The sequence below is a fragment of the Vulpes vulpes genome, chromosome 8 (genome assembly GCF_048418805.1).
Source record: "Vulpes vulpes isolate BD-2025 chromosome 8, VulVul3, whole genome shotgun sequence".
Taxonomy (NCBI): domain Eukaryota; kingdom Metazoa; phylum Chordata; class Mammalia; order Carnivora; family Canidae; genus Vulpes; species Vulpes vulpes.
In genome coordinates this window covers 44,778,144-44,800,713 of record NC_132787.1, presented here as the reverse complement: position 1 = coordinate 44,800,713, position 22,570 = coordinate 44,778,144, and the positions used below count along the sequence as shown (strand labels likewise).

Below are 22,570 nucleotides of genomic sequence, written 5' to 3'. Positions count from 1 at the left end.
GCGGGAGACGCAGACTCCCTGTGAGTAGGGAGCCTGATGCGAGGCTGTCCCCAGGACCCTGGGGTCATGACCTGAGCCGAAGGCAGATGCTCAACCAGCTGAGCCACTCAGGCACCCCAGAACTGAGAAACTTTTAAAGTATTTGTTGATTCATTTGAATTTTTTTTTATTATTTATTTATGATAGTCATATATATAGAGAGAGGCAGAGACAAGGCAGAGATAAAGGCAGAGGGAGAAGCAGGCTTCATGCACTGGGAGCCCGACATGGGATTCGATCCCGGGTCTCCAGGATCGCGCCCTGGGCCAAAGGCAGGCGCCAAACCGCTGCGCCACCCAGGGATCCCTGTTGATTCATTTGAAAAGGTCAATGCTCATTGCTTGTTAACATGAATTTTTATAAATACTATATTTTATAAAAACACCACTTTCTGTGACAACTGCACTGTTTCATGTTTCTGCAAATCTGTTAAATGACTGAGTCTGAAAAGAAACTATGATATATGTCATAGCTTTGGCAAAGTTTGCTTATTTTGATGGTCTTGCTTTCTTGGTTTACTCACTTCATTTCTGTCAAAATGAAACATTATTCTTTACTTTCAGTGTAATTCAACTGGATGGCAGAGATTCTGTAGAACAATAATTTTTGATACTTTATTAAATTATTGCTTAAAGGGAAAAAAAACCCACAAAGAACAAAGGCTCATCATTTATGAAAGAACTAAGGTTTTGTTAGTTTTATTAAGAGAGCCAGCTCTGTTTCTCAGGAGCCCCATGATCCTATCTTAAATGCCCGGTGGTCTCTGAAAACACTTTTGATGTCGCCTTCCAAAAATTGGACCCTAAATGCAGAGATTTTTTTCATAATATCTGTTACGCCTAAAACAGCCATTGAGATTTCTCAGAGTGTCCCTGGAAAATCACAAAGGTCATTCACCTTATAAAAAGAGAAATGCTATAAAATTAATTAGATTTGTTTAAAGTGCCACTCTTGTGAGGGCTGCGTGAAAAGAATAGCTGTCAGATCAGAAGAGGTACTCACTTGGGCTTTCCTTGGTTACGTTTGTGCAGATAAAATGCTAATGAATGAAAATATATTTCGTAAAATGTTTGCTTTCTGGGAATGCCTTTCTGTCCATAATGTTTTCATTCTTAGGGGAAAGTGATGAAATCTCCTATGAAATAGTTACATATTATACCCCAAAAGAGAATTTGTCTCTCCTCCATTCTTTTTTTTTTTTTAAGATTTTATTTATTTATTCATGAGAGACATATAGAGAGAGGTAGAGACACAGGCAGAGGGAGAAGCAGGCTCCATGCAGGGAGCCCGACATGGGACTCAATCCCGGGACCCCAGGATCATGCCCTGGCCCAAAGGCAGGCGCTAAACCACTGAGCCACCCAGGGATCCCAAATTTTATTTTTATTTTTTTTAAGATTTTTAAAATTTATTTACTCATGAGGGACAGAGAGATAGAGAGAGAGAGAGAGGCAGAGGGAGAAGGAGGCTCCACGCAGGGAGCCCGACATGGGACCCAATCCCGGGTCTCCGGGATCATGCCCTGGGCTGAAGGTGGCGCTAAACCGCTGAGCCACCAGGGCTGCCCCTGAAATGAAAAATTTTAAAATGATACCTAGTTCTCTGCTGCCCTCCTGGTCCACCTCCCCCACCTGCCCCTATACCCTGCCCTGGAATTCCTGTGAAGTCTCCCAAAATTGTGTGCTGCTATTCGCATAGGTTCACAAAGAAGAATCTGTTCATTTATTTTATTTTTTAAAAAGATTTCATTTATTCATTTGACAGAGACAGAGCACACAAGTAGAGGGAGGGGCAGAGGGAGAGGGAGAAGCACACTCCCCACTGAGCAGGGAGCCTGATGCGGGACTCGATCCCAGGACCCTGGGATCACAACCTGAGCCGAAGGCAGACACTCAACCACTGAGCCACCCAGGTGCCCCAGAATCTGTCCGTTTAAAAAAATCTGTGGCAGGGTTCCTGGCGGGCTCAATCAGTACGGCATGCAACTCTTGGTCTCAGGGTTGTGAGTTCGAGCCCCACACTCGAACTCACACTCTACACCCAGGTGTAGAGATGACTTAAAAGTAAAATCTTTAGAAAAATTAGAGTAAAACAGATACAATATAAAATTGACCATTTGAACCATTTTAAGTGTACAGTTCAGTGGCATTAATAAGAACTAATAATTCTCTAAAACAGGAAATAATTCCTCATCTAAGTGGAACTGTGCAGTGTAGTGTACAACCATCACCAGCACCCATGTCCAGAATTTTTTCATCTTTCCAGCTGAAATTCCGTACCCCTGGAACAGTGGCTCCTCATTTCTTCTCCCCCGCCCCCAGCCCTTGGCAACCACCAATCTACTTTCTGTCTGAGAAGCTGACTACTCTAGGCACCTTATATATGTGAAATTATATAGTATCTCCCCGTTTGTAGCTGGCTTATTTTGCTTATTTCATGTAATGTCCTCAAGGTTCATACATGTTGTATCATGTGTCAGAATGTTCTTTCCTTTGAAAAAAAAAAGAATGTTCTTTCTTTTTGAAGCTGAATACTGTACCATCATATGGATAAAACCATGCTTTGTTTATCCATCCACCCATCTATGGACACTTGCTTAGCTTTTGTGAATCCTGCTGCTGTTCGTATCGGTGTACATATATCTGTTTGAATCCCTGCTTTCACTTCTTTTGTGTATATGCCCAGAAGCAGAGTAATACAGTATTGTATGAATTAAATCATATGGTAATTTTGTGTATGATTTGTTGAGAAACTGTTACCAAACTCAGGCTTGTCTGTGCACCTGATACACAGTAATCCAGTGTCTGAGGTTTTGAAGCAAAGGAAGGGCAATTATTATTATCAGAAGGGCACTCCAGAAAATCAGGGGATCATTCCCAAGGCTGCGTGGCACTATTGAGCCTAGGGATAGCATATATATTTGAGTGGAGGTTAAGGGGTTTCTTGAAACCTTAAGGGCATGGGTCTCAAAACAATCTGGAGGTAAGCAATCTTTTGAACAGTGAGGTGCTATTTGGGACCTGGTCCATCAAGACAGAGGTTATCATCTGGTCCCCATTAGGTTTCTACAGTCCATGAGTAAACAGGGTGTAGGGATAAAAAGGTAAAGTTAATAACTGATCATGCATGAAACATAACTAGGGAACATAACAAAGTGGAGGTGAGTTAATAAAGCAATTAATACAACTATAGTTCTGCTTATGCTTTCAAAACAGGTCCAGGAACCAAGCGTTTGGCCTCAAAACTGCCATACTGTACTTTTTTTAAAACCAGGATATAATTGGACAAACTGATAAGCTTAACCAGGGCCTTACTTGGAATGTCATATTTCTGCATGATGCTCATGGAATCCACTATGACAAACCACTTTTCACTCTATGGAGCCAGTGCCTTCAAAGCCCTTCCAGGAACCCTGCCTGGCCCCTGGCTTCTAGGGCCCTAGCTTACGGGGTGTTAGGAAGGTCACTTCCTGGCAGGCCAGGGAATTTAAGATACTTGGTGGGCCTGAATAAGAGAGGCAAGAGATTGAGTCTACACATGGACCTAGCCAGACCGTATGTAATAGCAGAACCCACAACCTGCAGCAGCCTGCCCAGGAAACTAACCCTTCCTTACGTGGTAGCTAGTTCAGGAAGGCAGCCTGCTAGAAATCAGACGTCTGTCTCTGGTGACAATCCAGAAAGCTAAAAATAACTTCTCTAACAATTGGCCCCTAATGGCCCTCATTAATAACTGGTTTCCTACTGTTTGTCTTTGCTTCCAACTTAGGACCATCCAGAAAAGGCCAAATATGCACCCCTAACCAATCACTTTAGGGTCTGCTGCCAGCCTCCAGTTGGGGCACACCTGAAGCCCCCTCCTTTTCTTCCCTGTAAGTCTTTGCACTCCTCTGCCTGCCTTTGAGAGTCTGCCAAATGCAAGTGTCTGGATAAACAAACAGCCTTTGTTCCCAGTCAGTTGGCCTTCCTTTCTTTCCATAGGGGAATTCAGTCACATTGAAAGGAACTGCCTGTGAAACCTGCTGCAGTTGCTGAGGCTTGGTTTCCTGCCCTCAGGATCACAAATCAGGTGTTTAAAAGTCCCACCGGAGGGCACCCCCTGTGGCCCAGCGGTTTAGTGCCGCCTTCAGCCTGGGGTGTGATCCTGGGGGCCGGGATTGAGTCGTCGGGCTCCCTGCATGGAGCTTGCTTCTCCCTCTGCCTGTGTCTCTGCCTCTGTCTCTCTCTGTGTCTCTCATGAATAAATAAAATCTTAAAAAAAAAAAAAAGTCTCTCCCGAGATTACTCACAAAAGTCTCGGTTAAAAGTTGATTTTGTGGCCTTAGCAATTCAATATTTTGTGCTTTATATTTGTGTAAAAGAAACTTATGGAGGTTTAACTGGTCAGTGAACACTCTTGCTTCAATTAATTAAATTATCAGGCGTGTGGAATGAGACCAGCCCTTACTTATGTCAAAGAACAATCTTTGAGATTATTATTATAGGCAGGAGGACTGTCAGGAAAAATCGTGACTTTGAAATGGGAAATAAAACCAACCTGAAGGTCTGACTAGTGCCCCCTTTTAGGTTTTCTTTGTTTTCTGTTGTCTTTGAGTTATCGTATGTCTTTGTAAGTTGCAGAAAACTGATATAATGCAAATGGTTGTTCATAGAAATGTAAATGAACTGTCCAGTGGAGTACCTTGTGGATATTTAGTTTTGGGTCCATTTGTAAATTAATTTCAGTTTTCCCACTGCCTGTGGCTGGATGGTTGATTCCTTTGAGTGGTTTTAACATTTTACTGTTTCCTCCATTAAATGAGTTAAATAAACTTTTTTTTTTTTTAAGATTTTATTTATTTATTTATTCATAGAGACAGAGAGAGAGGCAGAGACACAGGCAGAGGGAGAAGCAGGCTCCATACAGGGAGCCCAACGTGGGACTCAATCCAGGGTCTCCTGGATCAGGCCCTGGGCTGCAGGCGGCGCTAAACCGCTGCGCCACTGGGGCTGCCCAAATAAACTCTTTAATATGTGTTCGTTTAAGAAGGAAAAGAATAAGGAAATCAGCCTTCTTCAAACTCAGCATTTTTCTGAGGAGGACACCAAGGCCCAGAAAAGTGAACTCCCTTCCCTGCCCCTGTCTTTTTCAGATAGCACTTTCTCTTCTGAATCTCCAGTCTGGGTCAGAAAAAAAAGTATGTCTATTTTCGTAGATATACAGCTGACCTTTGAACAACATGGGTTTGAACTGTGCTGGTCCACTTAGATGTGGATTTTTTCCATTCATAAACTTAGGCATTGATGAATACAGTGCAGTACTGTAAGCATATCTTCCTGATTTTTTTTTTTAAGATTTTATTTATTTATTTATTCATGAGAGACACAGAGAGATAGAGAGAGAGAGAGGTAGAGCGAGAAGCAGGCTCCATGCAGGGAGCCCAACGTGGGACTCGATCCTGGGTCTCCAGGATCAGGCCCTGGGCTGAAGGCAGCGCTAAACCGCTGAGCCACCTGAGCTGCCCCCTGATTTTTTTTTTTTTTTTTTAGGATTTTATTTATTTATTTGACAGAGAGAGCATGAGCATGGGAGCTGGAAAGGGAGAAGCAGGCTCTCCACTGAGCAGGTAGGCTGATTTGGGGCTCCATCCCAGGACCCTGGGATCATGACCTGAACTGAAGGCAGACGCCTAACAGACTTGAGCCACCCAGGTGCCCTCCTGATGATTTTCTTGATGACATTTCCTTTTTTCTAGCTTAATTTAAAAAATTTTAAAATTTATTTTATTATTTTTTTAAAGATTTTATTTATTGATTGATGAGAGACACACAGAGAGAGGCAGAGGCAGAGACATAGGCAGAGGGAGAAGCAGGCTCCCTGCAAGGAGCCCAACATGGAACTTGATCCCAGGACCCCAGGATCACAACCTGAGCCAAAGGAAGACTCTCAACAACTGAGCCACCCAGATGGCCCAATTTTTAAATTTTTTTAAAAGTTAGATTTAGGGCAGCCCCGGTGGCGCGGCAGTTTAGTGCTGCCTGCAGCCCGGAATGTGATCTTGGAGACCCGGGATCGAGTCCCATGTCGGGCTCCCTGCATGGATCCTGCTTCTCCCTCTGCCTGTGTCTCTGCCTCTCTCTCTCTCTGTGTCTCTCATGGGTATATAAATAAAATCTTAAAAAAATAAATAAAATTTTTTAAAAGTTAGATTTAAATTTTTTTTTTATTGGAGTTCGATTTGCCAACACATACAGTATAACACCCAGTGCTCATCCCATCAAGTGCCCCTCTCGGTGCCTGTCACCCAAGTCACCCCATCTCCCCTCCCACCTCCCCTTCCACTACCCCTTGTGCATTTCCCGGAGTTAGGAGTCTCTCATGTTCTGTCACCCTCTTTTATTTCCCACTCAGTTCCCCTCCTCTCCCCTATAATCTCTTTCAGTATTTTTAATATTCCCTGAATGAATGAGACCATATAATGTTTGTCCTCCGATTTACTTACTTCACTCAGCATAATACTCCAGTTCCATCCACGTCGAAGCAAATGGTGGGTATTCAGCCTTTCTGATGGCTGAGTAATATCCCACTGTATATGTAGACCACATCTTTATCCATTCATCTGTCAATGTAAAGGTTAGATTTATTCATTTTAGAGAGAGTGACAATGGGGTAAGGAGCAGAGGGAGAGGAGAGAGAATCCCAAGCAGGATCCACACTCAGTACGGAACCCGATGTGGGGCTAGATCTCACAACCCTGAGATCATGACCTGAACCGAAATCAAGAGTTGGACACTTAACCTACTGAGCCACTCAGGTGCTCCTCTAGCTTACTTTTTTATAGGAATACAATATATCATACATATAATAGGCAAAGTATGTGTTAATCAACTGTTTATGTTACCAGTAAGGCTTCTGGTCAGCATTAGGCTATTAGTAGTTCAGTTTTGGGGGACTTAAAAGTTATATATGGATTTTTGACTGCATAGGCATCAGTACCCCTAATCCCCACAGTGTTCAAGGGACAACTGTATATAGAAGACCTAGGTCTATCTATAAAAATGGATATGAATATATCTTATACATATATATTTAGCTATAAAAAGATACAGCTATAAAATATAAATAGATATAGTGAAAATAAAGGAAAACCTTACTCATGTAGAGTCAGGAGATCAGCAGGGGGCCCTCCAGGTGCAACCCTAGTAGGAGGAGAGGTATATGAAGGTCCATGCTTTCTGTCCTGCCCCAGCAGTAGGATGGATGAGAGGACAAGTGGGCCTAGCCAGTGAGAGGCTGTCATAGCTTAGACACAGAGAAGCCCCCAGTTTACTACAGTGGATTTTTTGTTTATAATGGCCCTTTCCTCTCCAAGCGTTCTTCTTGCAGAGGACTTGTCTATGGTTTGCCTTAGCGGTTTAATTTTTTTAAGTGAACATCTCACATACACAGTTGACCTTAGAACAACATGGGGGTAGAGGTGCCAGCTCCCGCATTTCCAGCACTCCCCCATCAGAAACCTACATATAACTTTTGACTCCCCAGAAACTTAGCTGCTAATAGCCTACCATTGACTGGAAGCCTTCCTGATAACACAGTCAGTTAGCTTGGGCATCTCTGCAGCTGTTGAAGTGTTCCCTGCTCTCATTGGGCAGCCTCAGGCCTTAGCCTCAATTCTGAAATTTGAGGCGAAGTGCTGTCTTTACAGGGATGTCATGAAGAACAGAGAGAAGGCTGCAAGCAGAGGTGACCCTGGCACTGTGGCTGGTGTATTTGGATGTTGGTACATGGTGGTTGCTGGCGTCCTGTGAGGAGTAATGATATTTGCCTTCCCTGCACCTCAGAGGCCTAGACTGATCAGGGTTGGGGAGAGAGGGTCTCCTAGGAATCAGCTGTGCAGAATGTCAAGTCCCAGGTTGCACCCATCACAGACACCTGAGACACCTGTCTCAGGGCTGGTGAAACCCTGGCTGTGAACATGCTAGGTAACTGGAAAGCCTTGTCCAGAGGGAAGGCAGTGGCTTACGGCCTCCCCTTCTCATCTACCTAGCCATTTTCCTACTGGATCTTAGAAGTGAGAGGACATCAGTTCTTGGCTGCTTTGAGTTTTCCTTCTTACTGGCAACTCTGGTTAGGAATTGGGGTTCAGGGATGGAGCCATTGTTGACACAGAGCCTTTGAGGTTTTCAGTGGCTCTTCACTCCTGTGTGCCGACAGCTGACTGGTGACTTACTGACTTTCTTCTTAAGTAACAAAGCAGTGAAGCCAGAGGTAAACCAGATGCAGGCAGATACTCTGCCCTGGAGGTTTTTGCATCCCCTGAGGCCCTGCTCAGACGAGTGTGGGACTGCAGCCCCCTTTCCTAAAGACCTCCATTGGGCCACACTTCCCCAGGGTACTGTGGTAGTGACCCCAAGGACTGTGTGACCTGGGCCCAGCCCAGCTAAGCCACAGTCACTGTTGGCTCTGATCACCATGAGGCCTGTGCACACGCTGAATTTTTACATCTATTATCTCTGATTCTGGACTTAGTAGGAAAAACACCACACTGTGGTATTCATTGTAGTCCTGTTTTTAATGGTGAAAAAATTGAAACTGTCAGTGTCAAGTAATAGGGCTTTTTTTTTTTTTTTTTTTTTTTTAAGTAATAGGGCTTTAATTGTATTTTGGTGTATATGTACGGGAGAACAGGGTTTTCAATCTCAACACTGTTGACGCATTGGGCTAGATAATTCTCTGTTCTGGGGCCTGCCCTGTTGCTCTGTAGGATGTTGAGCAGCAATCCCATTGGATGCCAGGAGCACACTCCCGAGATAAACCAAAAATGCCTCCAGACATTGCACATGTTCCTTGGGGAGTGAAGTCATCCCTGGATGAGGACAAACCACTGCAAAACAAAATATTTTTTTGAAAAATACCTATTGAAGCAGAAATGTGATCACAGTTTGAAAGTAGAAGACAGAGTCTACCTGAAGATGTAGGTGTATGCATTGTTAACCTTAAAATAAAACTGCCAGTTATTTTTACCAGCAAAAAATAGGTCTGTTCAGCAATAGCAAAAAATTGCAATTTGGGACAAGCTAGCCAAGCCAAAGCCATAGACAAGTCCCTAAAACAAAAGAGAGGAACACTCTTACGGAGGAAAGGGAGAAGTTGGGAGGGCTGTTATAAACAAAATTTCATTGGATTAAACTGGGAATTTGAAGAATAGTGGCTTTTCATTGGCTAAGCTGTGACCGGCTCTCACTGGCTGGTGGGTACGGGGAAGCCAGCCTGCCTTCTTCCCTGGGAGGTAGTCAGGGGTGTGTGGCAGCAAGGTGGGTCTGCCCTTTGCAGCTGACAGGTGGCAGGGTGTGGGCGCTGGCCCCCTGCTGGCCTCCTAACTCCATTCTAACCAAGGTTTCCTTTTATTAATGTTCCCATTTTCCCCTTTTGATCAAGATTTCTTTTTGAAAGCATTGCTGATCAAGAGTCAGGTTTTCCACACGTAGTGGTTTTGTTCCTCAGTGTGGAGAAGGACCTTCCCTGGTTGTCATGTCCTACTTGGGAGGGAAAGTGCATAGCAGTTGGAAACCACGTAAGGCTACATTTGGTAACTAGGAGGGTTAGGACGGAGACCTCTCTGGCATTTCCCACCTCTAGTCTCTATCAAATTGTGAGCATTGGAGTCATCTTGAAGCACTGAACCAGCATCATGCTATTGAATACGTTGTTTTTAGAGTCTGCTGGACAACAAATTACAAAACTTAAAATAATTATATTTTAATTTCTGTTTGAGGAAGTAACATGAATTCCAAATTGTATGACAGTTCTAAGCCAGGACTCCACCTCTGAAAATAGCCAGCTGAAATATTTATTGGCACTCAATTCTGACATCCGGGAGAAAGGTTTTCTGCAGAACAGCAAAACTTAAGTGAGGTTTTAAAATAGTACTGTTATATCTCAAAACAACTGTTTGGGGCCAAATGTCTTATCGATAATCTAGCCTCTGAAGTTGCAAATTCAGAGACCTTTAATTTGGGTAAGAGTCCAGAGTCTGTTAATAGTATAGATGAGAGAAGGCTTTTGTGAATTGTGAATCTTCTTGACCCTCCAGAAAAAGCGAGTGAGAAATGAGTCACAGAATCATGATGAGGTTGTTTCCAAAAGGCCATAATCAAAAGAAGAGGTTCCCCATTTCGCAAGGGCTTGGGAAATGCAAACATGAGAAGACAGAGAAGCTGTAGTGAGATAAAGGCATATGAGCTTGCTCCAGACATCACGGAAAGCTGTTTCCTCCCCGTGTTGGCTGCTTCAATTCCAGGAGACCTTTCCTTCAGGTCAGCAGATGGTGTGCAGGTCCAGCCATGGTCTGGTGCTTTCTTTAGATGTGTCTTGTGAATCCAGGCATCTTTCCTCTAGAGTTTGATGGCATAAGAGCTGGTTAGCAGACTCTGATAAGGTCAAGTCTTTCTGGAGGTGTCTTTTCCAATAGATAAAATCTCCCTGTTGCAAGATGTGATGCTTAAGGCTGTCCCCCCCCTGGAGCTCAGTGTGAGAAGATCGCTCTACCAACTTTAATACAGGCAATTGGCCTTTACAATTTTGAAGTATATCTCCTTTTATCAACTGTGGGTTAGAGGAGGCAGGGGCCAAGTGCACTGGATGTGCTGTGAGTATCTCAAAGGGTGACAGTCCATGATTACCCATAAGGTAGATCTGAGATTTGGGAGGACTGGTGGCAGTGCTTTCAGCCAGGGCATTTGGAAGATCTTGTCAGCTGAGTCCTAATACTACTGTTAGTGTATTTGACTAACCCTGAGGATTCAGGAAGGTTTGGATAATGAAAGTGTAAAACCAGTCAAACAGCACAGACTTGTCAAAGCACTTGATCAGTAAAATAGGTTCCCTGTTCACTTAAGTTTGAGAAGGCTCCTCAGATAAGGATAATCCATGCATTCTTTTTTCTTTCTTTCTTCTTTCTTTCTTTCTTTTCTTTTCTTTCTCCTTTCTTTCTTTCTTTCTTTCTTTCTTTTTCTTTCTTCTTTTTCTTTCTTTCTTTCTTTCTTTCTTTCTTTCTTTCTTTCTTTCTTTCTTTTTCTTTCTTTCTTCTTCTTTTTTTTTTTTTGTTTTAAAGATTTATTTTATTTATTTGAGAGAGAAAGAGCACAAGCAGAGGGAGGCCTGACCTCACGACCCTGATGAGACCATGACCTGAGCCAAAACCAAGAATCAGACACTTAACTGGCTGAGCCCCCCAGGCGCCCCAAGGATAATCTTTTCTAACTGAATTTTAGCCACAGGAGAAGTGTTTGCCATTGTAAAAGGGAAAGCTTTGGTCACAAGCCGTGACTGGAACATTTATTTATATCCATGAGATGGGGAAACTATATAAAGTCCATTTGTCTGAACAGCTTTCCCTGGATTGTACTTGGGACAGATGGGACCAGGGCAGTGGGCAGTTTTCTGTGGCCTTTATTAGTGCTTCGCCGTCAGTACTGGTTCACGAATGTTGTCATTTTGTCAGTAGACCAACGGTTTAATGAATGTACGGTGGTAAATAGCAGAAATTTTAGAATTTCTGGTAGGGCTGGATTGTTCTTTCATCCAAACTGGAGTTCTTTTTTTTTTATCAAACCATCTAATAATTATTACATTCACAATATTGTTTTTTCCTCTCTGGGTCAATTGGGTATCCGTGGTCAGTTTTTTCAAATTTGCATTTGTGAGAATATCCTTGTGGAACACGACAGAGGTTTGACTAGTGGTTTCCTTGAGAGTGTGGTTTTTGTTTTTGTTTTTTGTGAAACTGTTAGCCAGGTGGTTTCCTTTGAATTCTATGGAGTTGAGTCTGGGAGTTGAGCCCAGGAACCTTAATAGCTGGAACAGCCAGTAAAAGCATGGCATCTAATAAATTGTGGACATAGGAGTCTTTTAAAATTGTATCTCCATTGGAGATAAGGACACTTCGTGGTTTTCATAATATTTCAAAGTCATGAGCTGCTCCAGAAGCCTATGGATAATTGGTGTAAATGTTTGCAGATTTATACCCTTCACTAAGGTGCAAGCTTCAGTAAGGGCGTGTAGCTCATCCTGCTGGGCTGACACGGCTGGGGGTAACAGTGCTGCTCAGTGACTTCAGGATTTGCAGTAACGCAGCCAGCAAGGTATTTACCATTTTCCTCTTTATCAACAGAGACACTGGGAATGCCCTGCATAGATCAATTACGGTGAAAAAAATCTGCTTTCAGTAGAAATGGATCTCAGTAGCTTATGGGAGTTAGGGACAACAGGGTGCCGTGGGATAACAATGTTATTTATTGCTCTGAGGTCCTGGACAGACTTCCCTCCTTGGCCGCTGGGTTTTCTCACAGGTAAAACAGGGATATTCCCGGGTCTAGGGTAGGAAGTAATGAAGCCTGAGGCTGGTAATCTTCAGTTACGGGCTTAATGCCTTGAAGTGCTCCGGTGTCTTTGTTTATATGGTGTCGATTAATGCTGCGGAAGGTTTTGAGGAATCTCTTTGAATCTTGATGAGAGTTACACTGTGGATTCTGCTAATTATCAATTGAAGATTTTGCTCATAAGGAGGAAAGTAACTGATCCGATAGATAGGAGTAAATATAAATAAATGATCAATGTCTCCAGACTCGGCTATAGCGCCATCAGAGAAGGAACATCTAATTTTTTAAAATTAAAAAAAAAGATGTCAAAGGATCATCTAATTTTTCTGGCTGGCTGTTTTGATTACTACGGCCAAATTTTAGAATTACTTACCCCTTTGGGGAGAATGAAATTCCAGTCTGGTACTTTTCTAAAAAATCTCAGCCCAGCAAGTGAAGAAGGGTGGAAGGAGAAAAGGTTGTGTATCTCTGAAAGGGTCCAGACAAAGGAAATAGGTTCAGAAACAGGAACCTGTGGAGGCTTATGAGAGACCCCGCCTGTCGGAAAAAGTGTTCCTGTACTCGGTGGTAGAGGCTGTGGGGTTGAGCACCGAGAGTAGAGTTCTCTTAGTGTGGACACAAGGATGTTAATTCCTGGTCCAGAGAGTGGTTTCTCCAAGCCAGTTAAGAGGGAGGATTGGGAAGAGCCCCTGTGGCTTCCTGGAGCCTCATCTTTGGGAAACAGGATCCCAGAAAGTCTGGCTTTGGAGTGCTAAAGCCCTTGGAGTGCTTGAGTTTATAAGAGTCTTTTTTCTAGTGGCCTGACTCTTTGCAACAAGAGCAGAAATGAGGTTTTGGGTTTGTTTAGAAACTGCATTTGCTGATGTTGCAAACTGAGAATTTTAGCAGTCTTCCTTTGCGGTGACTGACCTGGATGTGAGCCAGTGGCTCTGGCAAATTAACTGAATCTGGAGCAGATGTAGTTTCCCATTCCATCTTAGTCCTTTGTAACTCAAGGAGAAAAGCCAGCCTAGTAACAAACAGAATTTTTTTTTTTTTTTTTTTTTTTTTTAACAAACAGAATTAAATGCTACCCAGGTAGATTCACATCAAAAGGAAGACCAGAACTTTCTTTAAAAACCTTGTAGAGTTGATTGTCATGGTTATGGACAGGTTCATCAGGCCTTCTGTGCAAGCCTAAATTTTGCTCCAGTCAACAGCTTAGGAGAAGCTATTGGAATTTCTCGTGAACATGTCCAATGAGTGTTTAGCACATTGCAAGTTAGGGCAAAACCACAGTAATTCACAAAGCAAAGGAGAGGACTGCTGGGGGAAGCTGGGAGGCTGCTGAAAGCAAAAAGCCCATTTTTAAGGAGGAAAGCAGGAGTCTGAGTATATTGGCCTCTCACTGGTGACTCGTGCTAGCCTCTCGTTGGCTGCGTTGTTGCTGCACCAGAGGAAAGCCTTCCTTCTGCTGTAGTACTAGGTGGTAAAGTCGGGCCATGCAGGCGCTGTCTCTCCCTGTTGAGTCTGACATTCATGGGGAGTTGGTTGGCTCCTGCTGGCCTTGACTCCATTCTAACCAAGGTTTCTTTTTATTTTCACAGTATCAGAATCTGGAGAAAATCAATTAAATGTGTGAATTCTCCCCCCCCCCCCAATTTTACAAAGATTTATTTATTTGAGAGAGAGCGAGTGGGCATGGGCATGCGTGGGAGCAGAGATGAAGGGAGAGAACCTTCCAGGGGACTCTGCTGCATGCAGAGCTGGCCACAGGGCTCCTTCTTTGGACCCTGAGATCGTGACCTGAGCAGAAACCAGGAGTGGGACACTTGACCGACTGAACCACCTGGGCGCCCCACATGCGAATTATTTCTTGAGAGAATGAGGTGGAGGCCAGGGTTGTGTTCACTGCACCTCTACATTGGCATCAAACAACGTATCGACATGGTTTGGCTTCATGGTTTGGCCTATTTTCCTGAGGGACATTTCTGGTTTGTTCCTTGTCCTGATTCTGATAATTGCTCCAGCTCTTGCCTCGTGCCCTATGGAGGGCCTGTAGACCACCCATAATGCAGTGTTCTTGCTGGTTCCCTGTCTGTCCAAATACCCGTGAATGAGTCCTTTGCTCTGGGCCCCCTTTCCCCTCACTCAGCCAGGAGCAGGGTGGGGGCTCTTCCAGATTCCCAGCATGAGGGTGGGGGTGCAGCCTCTAGCTTCGCATGACCTGACGGCTGACAGGAGCACCCGAGACAGAGAGATGGGCAGATCTGAGAGTAACTGTGTCCCAGAGATGTGCGTGGCTGCTTAGTGGCAGAAGGCCTGTCTTCCATTGGTGCTGGTCTTGTTCTAGCTTCCTTTTCACGTGCATGTGGGAGCCTCACCCTTGCTTCCTACAGAGGAGTGCCTTGTCTATTCTTGTTTTTGTTTTTTTTTTTTTTCAATCTCTTCTGTGTTTAAGAACCAAGATAAAATTGCCAGATTTGGCTCTTTTTACCCTACAAAGTGTTTGTTTCATTTGGTTCAACCTAATATTGTGTGTAAACACACATACACGGGCAAATACATTTTAAGATAGGATTGTATTGTTGAGACTGTTCTGCAGAAACCATTGTTCAGTCTGTTTTGGACATCTCTCTGTACTGATGCATGCGTAGCTCTCTCATCCTTTTCACGTAATGTATGTTCCACTTCATGGGCATAATCTTTTTGACCTCAATCCCCAATTGCCTTTTGTTGGTTAGTTTTTTATGATGGGTTATTTAGTTTGGAATATCTGCCATAAAGGAGCTTTAATCTTTTGTGTAATTGTCAAATATATAGTCTCTTTCCTTCTTTTTTCTTTCTCTCTTGGCCACCAAATGGTAAGAAAACATCTTGTTTTCAAAGCTTCTTTTTCTTTATATACATTTGATAAGAGCTCTTTCTGTATGAACGCCATTGAAACCATGTGGCCTGGGGAGAGAACTGGCCTGTCTAGCTGTCTCTTACTCCCCAAACCTTATTCTCTCATCCCCTTAAGTCAGGATCAACACAGTGCACAGAGCACAGTGCACCTACTTCTCAGCAGAGTTGTGTGGAACAAAAGAGTTAATGTGAATGCTCTGAGGATAGTTGCGTGCTGAAGAAAGGGTTGTATTAGTGGTCATAGTAATAAAACAGTCCTTGAAAACTTCTTGGTGTACTTTATTGGCTAACTTTCTTATTCTCCTTCTTCTTCTTAAGATTTTATTTATTTGAGAGAAAGCACAGTGGAGGGTGGGAAAGGGCAGAGGGAAACCCAAGCAGACATGGCATTGAGCCTGAGCCTACTTGGGACTCCATCTCACGACCCTGAGATCACAACCTGAGCCGAAACCAAGAGTCAGATGCTTAACCAACCATGCCACCCAGGCGCCCCAGCTAACTTTATTCTTGTAGGAAATGCACTAATATGAGTATTCGCTTCAAAAGAATTCATAAGCTAGACTGCCCTGTTTGCCTGATCAGTGAGGTCTTGTGACCGTGAGCTGCTGGTGGGAGGGCTGAACTCTGAGGTTGAGGACTGACCCTTGGAGCAATCAGTGCCTTGGCAAGTGTCTATAATGAGGAAAACCCCAAAGTGTGCTCACTCATTTGCTGCCAGGTTCCATGCTGAGAAGGGAGCAGCCTGGGTGAGTGTGGTTGGGCTGGGTGGGGTGTGGCTTGGCTGCCGTGGCTGGAGACTGCCTTTGAGCCCGGCCCAGGATGGCTCCCTTCTTTTCTGAAGGTTCTGGAGGGGTTATCTCTGCAGGCAACAGCTGCCTACCCTGTGTGTCTGTGTGTCCTTTTCCAGGCCGCTGACTTGGGACGTCCACAGAGCCAGAAGCAAGTCAGAGCCCTGCAAGGCTGCCCGTGCCATGGAGTCTAAGGTCAGCCCTTGGGCTTCTTCTGGAGGAATGCTTTGGGAGGGGAGTGAGGGTGACTGGGACCAGCTTGTCCTTTGTGTGTGTGCTGTCAGTGTGGACCCAGCTGACCCCTCCTGTGGCAGTGCTGCAGAGAGGAGCCTCACATTCACAACTTACTGGAGCACAGTAAGGAAAAGAAAACAAAGACCTATCTTGTCTCCTTGGCTTCTTCCTTCCACCTTGTGCCTGGTCGTGCACTGGAAGGGCAAGGCAACTTTCTGATTCAGAACCATTTAGAAGCTTTAGAGTTCTTTGGGGCGATCACCCTGAGGTCTTATAGGTCACTGCCCTGGCTTCAACAGGATGATACCTAAATTGCCTTCTCTGTATTTACCTTTTAACTAGTTGGAAGAGAAAATTATAGCATATCATGTTAAAAGCTCTTTATTCATCTTCTTATAATAGAGTCTTTCTGCTTCCTTTCTTTGCCAACTTCTGTAGAGGCCTCCAACACTAGGGGCTCTTCTGTGTCCACACTGTGTGCATCAACCTTTTCTCACCGGCCATTGTGGGAGGTATCTGCAGAAAATCTAAGGATTTGGTGGTTAGTAAACTTGGCCCACAGTTTCTGAATCCCTGAACATAGCAACATCTGGCACCTGGAAGGTTCTTAATGTGTAGTTGAATATTCTCCTGAAGGGTGGGAACCATGTGGTTTTCAGCTTGGTGGCTAGAGGGCCTGAGACATGGTGGGCTCAGCAGAGATGGTAGCTGCTTGGCCAAAAGACTTCAGCAGCTTCTCGTGTCATGATGAAGGTCTGCTCTCTGTATCCAAACTTCCCTTCTGTTTGGTGCCGTTTAACCCTGCCCATTCTTGTCTTCTACGTGTAATTATTAACATTTCCCTTAGTTTTTCTTGTAGAGCAGGTCTACTGCTATACTGTGGTTTATCATTCATTCATTCATTCATTCATTCAAGTAGGTTCCACACCCAGTGTGGAGCACAACACAGAGCTTGAACTCATGACCCGGAGATCAAGACTTGAGCTGAGATCAAGAGTAGGACACTTAATGGACTGAGTCAGCCAGCCGCTTAGCCAATTGAGCCACCCAGGAGCCCCTTGATCATTTCTCTTAACATACTTTTTTCTGTGATTTAAAAGGATAAATAGCTGTTAAATCCTTGCATCTTCTGAAACATCCATTTCAACTTTTATCACTAGAAGATCAGAAAGGGTCATAGTTGGGCACTTGGGTGGCACAGTCAGTTGAGCATCCATCCAACTTAGCTCAAGTCGTAAGATCCAGTCTTGTGTTGGGCTCTGTGCTCAGCAGGGAGTCTCCTTGAGATTCTCTCCCTCTCCCTCCACCCCTCCTACTTGTGCTTCCTCTCTCACAAATAAATCTTTTTTTTTTTCAAGGGTCACGATTTTATATTTGGTTTGTCACAAGCTCTGTCTGTCCTTGAAATTCAATACTATCAACTCCTGAGCCTACTTTCTGATACATAGTTTAGTCTGGTCTGTCCTTGACGTACTCATCTAACAGTGTCTGTCCAACTGGTACTGAACATTTGAGTGTGTGGTAATTTAGCCCACACCCCTACCCCAGCCCTCCTTTCTTCTCTTCTAGCCAGGACATCTTCTTAAGGTAGAAATGAAAGATGTTCTTGAGTTTCTAAGCTGTCTTATGCCACCTGGCCTCGCCATACAGGAATCATAAGTATTTGATACAGTAGAGCGTTTATGTGATGTTTTCCCCCTTTTAAGAAATAATTCCGGAGAAGGAAAGGCTGAATAACAATACATAAGCTCTGTGTTTTATGCATTTCATTTATTTAAAACAATTTGTCCTCTAAAAACCATCCTAGGGATCCCTGGGTGGCGCAGCGGTTTGGCGCCTGCCTTTGGCCCAGGGCGCGATCCTGGAGACCCGGGATCGAGTCCCACGTCGGGCTCCCGGTTCATGGAGCCTGCTTCTCCCTCTGCCTGTGTCTCTGCCTCTCTCTCTCTCACTGTGTGCCTATCATAAATAAATAAAATTAAAAAAAAAATAAAATAAAAATAAAAACCATCCTAAAAGTTTCCTGAAATTTTTAAATGAAAAATATTAAGGACTTAGAAGACAGAAATAAATGTGACCAGCACCTTCATCATCTTCTACTAAGCTGCTCTTACAGTTGCGTAGGTATGTTTTACATTTATCTGGGCAGATCTCAGTATATCCCTAGTCTTGTGGATGATTCCCCCTTTCATTCTAGGTCTCTGATGGCTCTGCCATTGGTACAAGTACTCACCTTTGTTTGCCAAGAACACTGTCCCAAATTCAATCAGTACCCCAGAAATGTCCCTCCTGGCTCCAGAGTACAGATGCTGAACTGAGTGGTGCTGGTGGATGGAGAGGTCGCGAGTGGAGATGGCCAGCCCCTCACGTTGGAGCAGGAGCCATCCTTCTATATTTGGACTGTAGTGAAAGGGCATATCCTCCTGAAGCAAACCAGCCTGCCCAAAGGCAGGTGTTATCTGTGGTCACTACTGCCCAGTATTTATGGAAAATCTGCTAGTTGCACAATAGCATCTTGGCTGACAAAGGAGATTATGAAAAAGAGCTTCTGACTGCTGGATGCATAGCTGGTAGGGGGACTGAAGTTGCTGAAAAATACACGGGAGTTAGCAAAAGCATGTTGGTGTAAGGATGGCATCTAAATGATATTTGCCAACTTCCCTGAAGCAGCCTTTGGAACTTCCTCCTCCAAAAGCAAGGCATTGCAAATGTGGCATCTGCCTAGTGGGTCCTCTTGTCCCCACAGGGTCATTCAGACATCTTGGGCCATGAGACTGTTTCAGGCCCAGCTGCCCCCAGCTCAGCTGCAGGCAGGGCCTCTGGCCCTGGACCAGGTTCCCTCACATTTCCCTGACTCCCTTTTTCTCTTAGGTGAGCAATGGCTCAGGCCCCCAGGATGAGCGTATCACCAATTTGCTAGTGTTTGGCTTCCTCCAAAACTGCTCCAACTATAATTTCCACGAAGAGTTGGAGCTGTTGGGCCGAGAACTGCCCGTGCCAGCTTACCTGAAGGAGGACCACGACGATGAGCTACAGACAGATGGCAACCGGTGCAGCTACTTCCTGGATGGTGGGGCGAGAGGTAGGCATGTGGTGCGGCCTCCTCTGCCCCAGATATGGGCTTTGCTGTCTCCAGGAACATCGAGGGAACCAAAGTCCTGGAGGGGACCTTCAGGCTCAGTCTCCGCTTCCCTGGGTTCAATCCACTGTGGATATTTGTGTCATACGGTGGTTTGGTCTGTACCTGAGGACTCCGGGGGAGCAGGCCCGCCCGAGTTTCCAGTCAGTTGAAATCCACTGTTTATGATGATTCTTTGTACAGTACCTTATGCTTTTACTTTCCTATGTATTGTGCTGTGATTATCTACAACACACCTAGGGTATTGAAGTGTTCTGAACCTAATTTCCATTACTGAATGGGTAAATGACAAACCGCAGATCAAACAACTGCAGGGCACGGTCGAGCCAGAACTTGGAGCCAGGCTTCTCTTCTTGAGCTGGGTTCCGTTGTCCTCCCAGGATCAGTTCTCCCAGCATATCATGGTTTCCAAGATTGCCTCACCTTTTCTCACCCTCCTCCCTGTGCTACCCCTTCCAACTTCCCATTCTACTCCTCTTTGCCATTGGTGCAGCCTCCACAGATGGAGGCCATCCTGAGCCGAAGGCTGGTGAAGCAGGACTGGGAAGCATGTGAGGATCAGCTCCCCCTAGATCTGGGCACATTGGAATTCCATGAGGAACACAGTCTTTGGGCCCGACTCCAGCTGTCTGAACCAGCATGTTCTAGGGTGGAAAACTCCCGAGTGTTTATGAGCTATATGCCCTAGTTAGAATCACTGAGGATCTAGACGAAGGCCTCCCAGCCTAGCAGTGAGCTGAGTGCAGTCCTGCCTCCTGCTACCCAGAAATCTCCTGGCCTAGGAGATTGCTCTCCCCTCCAGTGGCCATAGGGGAGACCAACAGCTAATTTAGCCTTGGGACCTCCAACTCTATCCTAAATCGGATGGATGGGGATGTGGCAGGAGTTTCCTACCAGCCAGGGTGTGCCAAACATCTGTGCTTTAGAATCCAGCCATTGTATCTTCCAGGTGGCCCTAAACTTGAGTGAGAGCAACTAGTCACCTTTGGGAAGAGTTAGAGAGGGGATGAGGGGGGAGGAATGACTTGGCTGTTAGAAGCTGCAGGGGTAACTACAAGCAGAGGCTGCCCCCTGGGCTGTCCTTTGCTCTTCTACACTGTTATTTGCCCTTAGGCTGCAAAACCTGGCGTGACTCAAATGGCATTTGCAAAAGTGATTATGGAGCTATACACTTAACCTCACCTGTGATAGAAAAGTGGCATGTTGATAAAGTACCTGACAGGATTTGGCAGCAAAAGGCAAAATAGAGGCTGTGTACACCACAGTGTCGCTGGTGAATTCATTTCCTCATCTGGCCACTGATTCAGTCTGCCAGGATTCCTGAAGTTGCTGGAACAGAGTGGAAAAGCTTAGATCGGTGAGGCGGAGTCAGGACAGTGGGAGCTGTGTGGACAGCGTGCCTACGCCGAGGACTCAGGAAAACCTTGGTGGCTGTGACTGCAGTTGAGCTGGCCTGTGGAGGAAGGGGTGCATCTCAGCTCTTTGGAAACTGGGAAGAGGGTATGGCCTCTTGCTTAAGCAAACACTTGCAACTGGAAAAACTGGGGCCTGTTAAAGGTGCTGTGAATAAAGTTGGGTTCGGAAGGAATAGTGCAAGTTAAGGCCCAAAGTGCTCTGACACTCCATTGCAGCTTGTCCCTCCAGCAGGTGCAAGCCCATGAGGGAGTAGAGAAGTTACATCATAGCCAGACTCTGGGTCGTGGTTAGGACCGCAGTGGGGCAGGTGAAACACTGAGGGCACAGAATTTAAGGAGGCACCTGCTGCAGGGGCACAGCTGTACACCTGACCCCCTCAGAGCCTCCTCAACTCTCACAACCCAGTGCCTCACTTGCCCAGAGTGTATGGAGAATGAGGAAGGGCCTGGAGGGTGGTGAGAGGGCGGCTCGGAGGTTGCTGTAGTGATCCAGAGGAGAACTGATGGGGAACCCACACCCAGGTGGTGGCACTGGTGCCAGTAGGACAGACAGTTGTGTCTGCACCTTGAGACAGTTGCTTGAGGATGGCTGCAAGCACTGGGGAGATTGAGATTTCTGTCCTGGGTAATTAAGAAGCCAGAGGGAAGGTGCAAACACAGAAGAAATACACAATTTAACGGGAGAAAAAACAACAGCTGACATTTATTGAGTGCTTACCAGGAGCTACATGCAGGATCCATTCATTAATTTGTGCAGTTGTTCTTGAGCACCTCCTGTGTGCCTTGCATTGTTTCCAGTGCCATGTATTTGACATTAAACAAAACATTTAAAAATCAGGAAGCTTACCTTCTGGCAAGGGAGTCAGACAGAGAACACAGGTAAGGCGAATAGCTTAGTCGCAAGTGTTGAGGAAGGAGGAGGGAGGGTGGGGGGGCAGTGCATGCAGGGGTGTTGGTCTTGGACAGAGTGGCACTTGAGTAGACAGACCTAAACAAGTGAGAGGGGGAGCCGAGCTCTGGTGGACTGGCAGACGTGTGGCTCTAACCCGGTCTGACTGCAGAGGTGCCGCACTAACAGCTTCTGAGGCCCACACCTGTTCCAGGATGGGGTCTAGAACTGGCGGCCCCGAGGGTTGCCGTCAGGTTCATGCTACAGCTGCCCATAGTCCCGGGCGCCCTGGCATAACCATTCATTTCACAGACTCATGATGACCCTGTGTGCAGGGAGAGGCCTGCTCCCCCAGTCTTCTGCTCACTTAGACCCTTCCTGGCCCCAGCACTTTGCCCCTGCTCCCCTGAGTGGCAGGGCCCAAGTCCTCATGCTGCAGCTCTAGTAGAACGGAGCATGAGCCCACCGTGGAGAGCTGTGGAGACGAGCTGGCTCTGGTCCACAGCAGAAGCCTTTCTTCTTCTGGCACAAGGTAGAGTGGGAGGAGGGCTCAGGTGGGAGCCTTGTCTGAATCTGCTGTGTCTCTGTGCCCCTGTCTGAACGTTTAGATTCCGAAAGTCAAGAAGAAATCATCCAGGATATCGCCAGGCAGCTCGCCCAAATAGGGGACAGGATGGATCACAGCATCCACCCAGGACTGGTGAATAACCTGGCAATGCAGTTTATGAATGTGAACCTATCGGAAGAAGTAAGTGAGAAAGTCCACCACTGCTTTTTCTGGGTTAGTCAGGAAGTGTGAGAACTTTTTCAGTGGTCAGGTT

At 45.4% G+C, this 22,570-nt stretch overlaps 1 protein-coding gene across 3 annotated transcripts in view; it reads left to right on the top strand.

The window, feature by feature from the left end:
- BID (BH3 interacting domain death agonist) overlaps nucleotides 1-22,570 on the top strand; it is a 37,306-nt gene that overhangs the window by 10,039 nt on the left and 4,697 nt on the right. For 2 of the 3 annotated variants that reach the window (XM_072766386.1, XM_072766385.1), the window contains exons 2-4: nucleotides 16,192-16,267; nucleotides 19,178-19,388; nucleotides 22,358-22,497. In XM_072766386.1, coding sequence (XP_072622487.1) covers nucleotides 16,256-16,267; nucleotides 19,178-19,388; nucleotides 22,358-22,497 — 363 coding nt within the window. In that variant the 5' untranslated portion in view covers nucleotides 16,192-16,255. The remainder of the gene's footprint in view (nucleotides 1-16,191; nucleotides 16,268-19,177; nucleotides 19,389-22,357; nucleotides 22,498-22,570) is intronic. The other variant, XM_072766387.1, reaches the window with a different exon arrangement.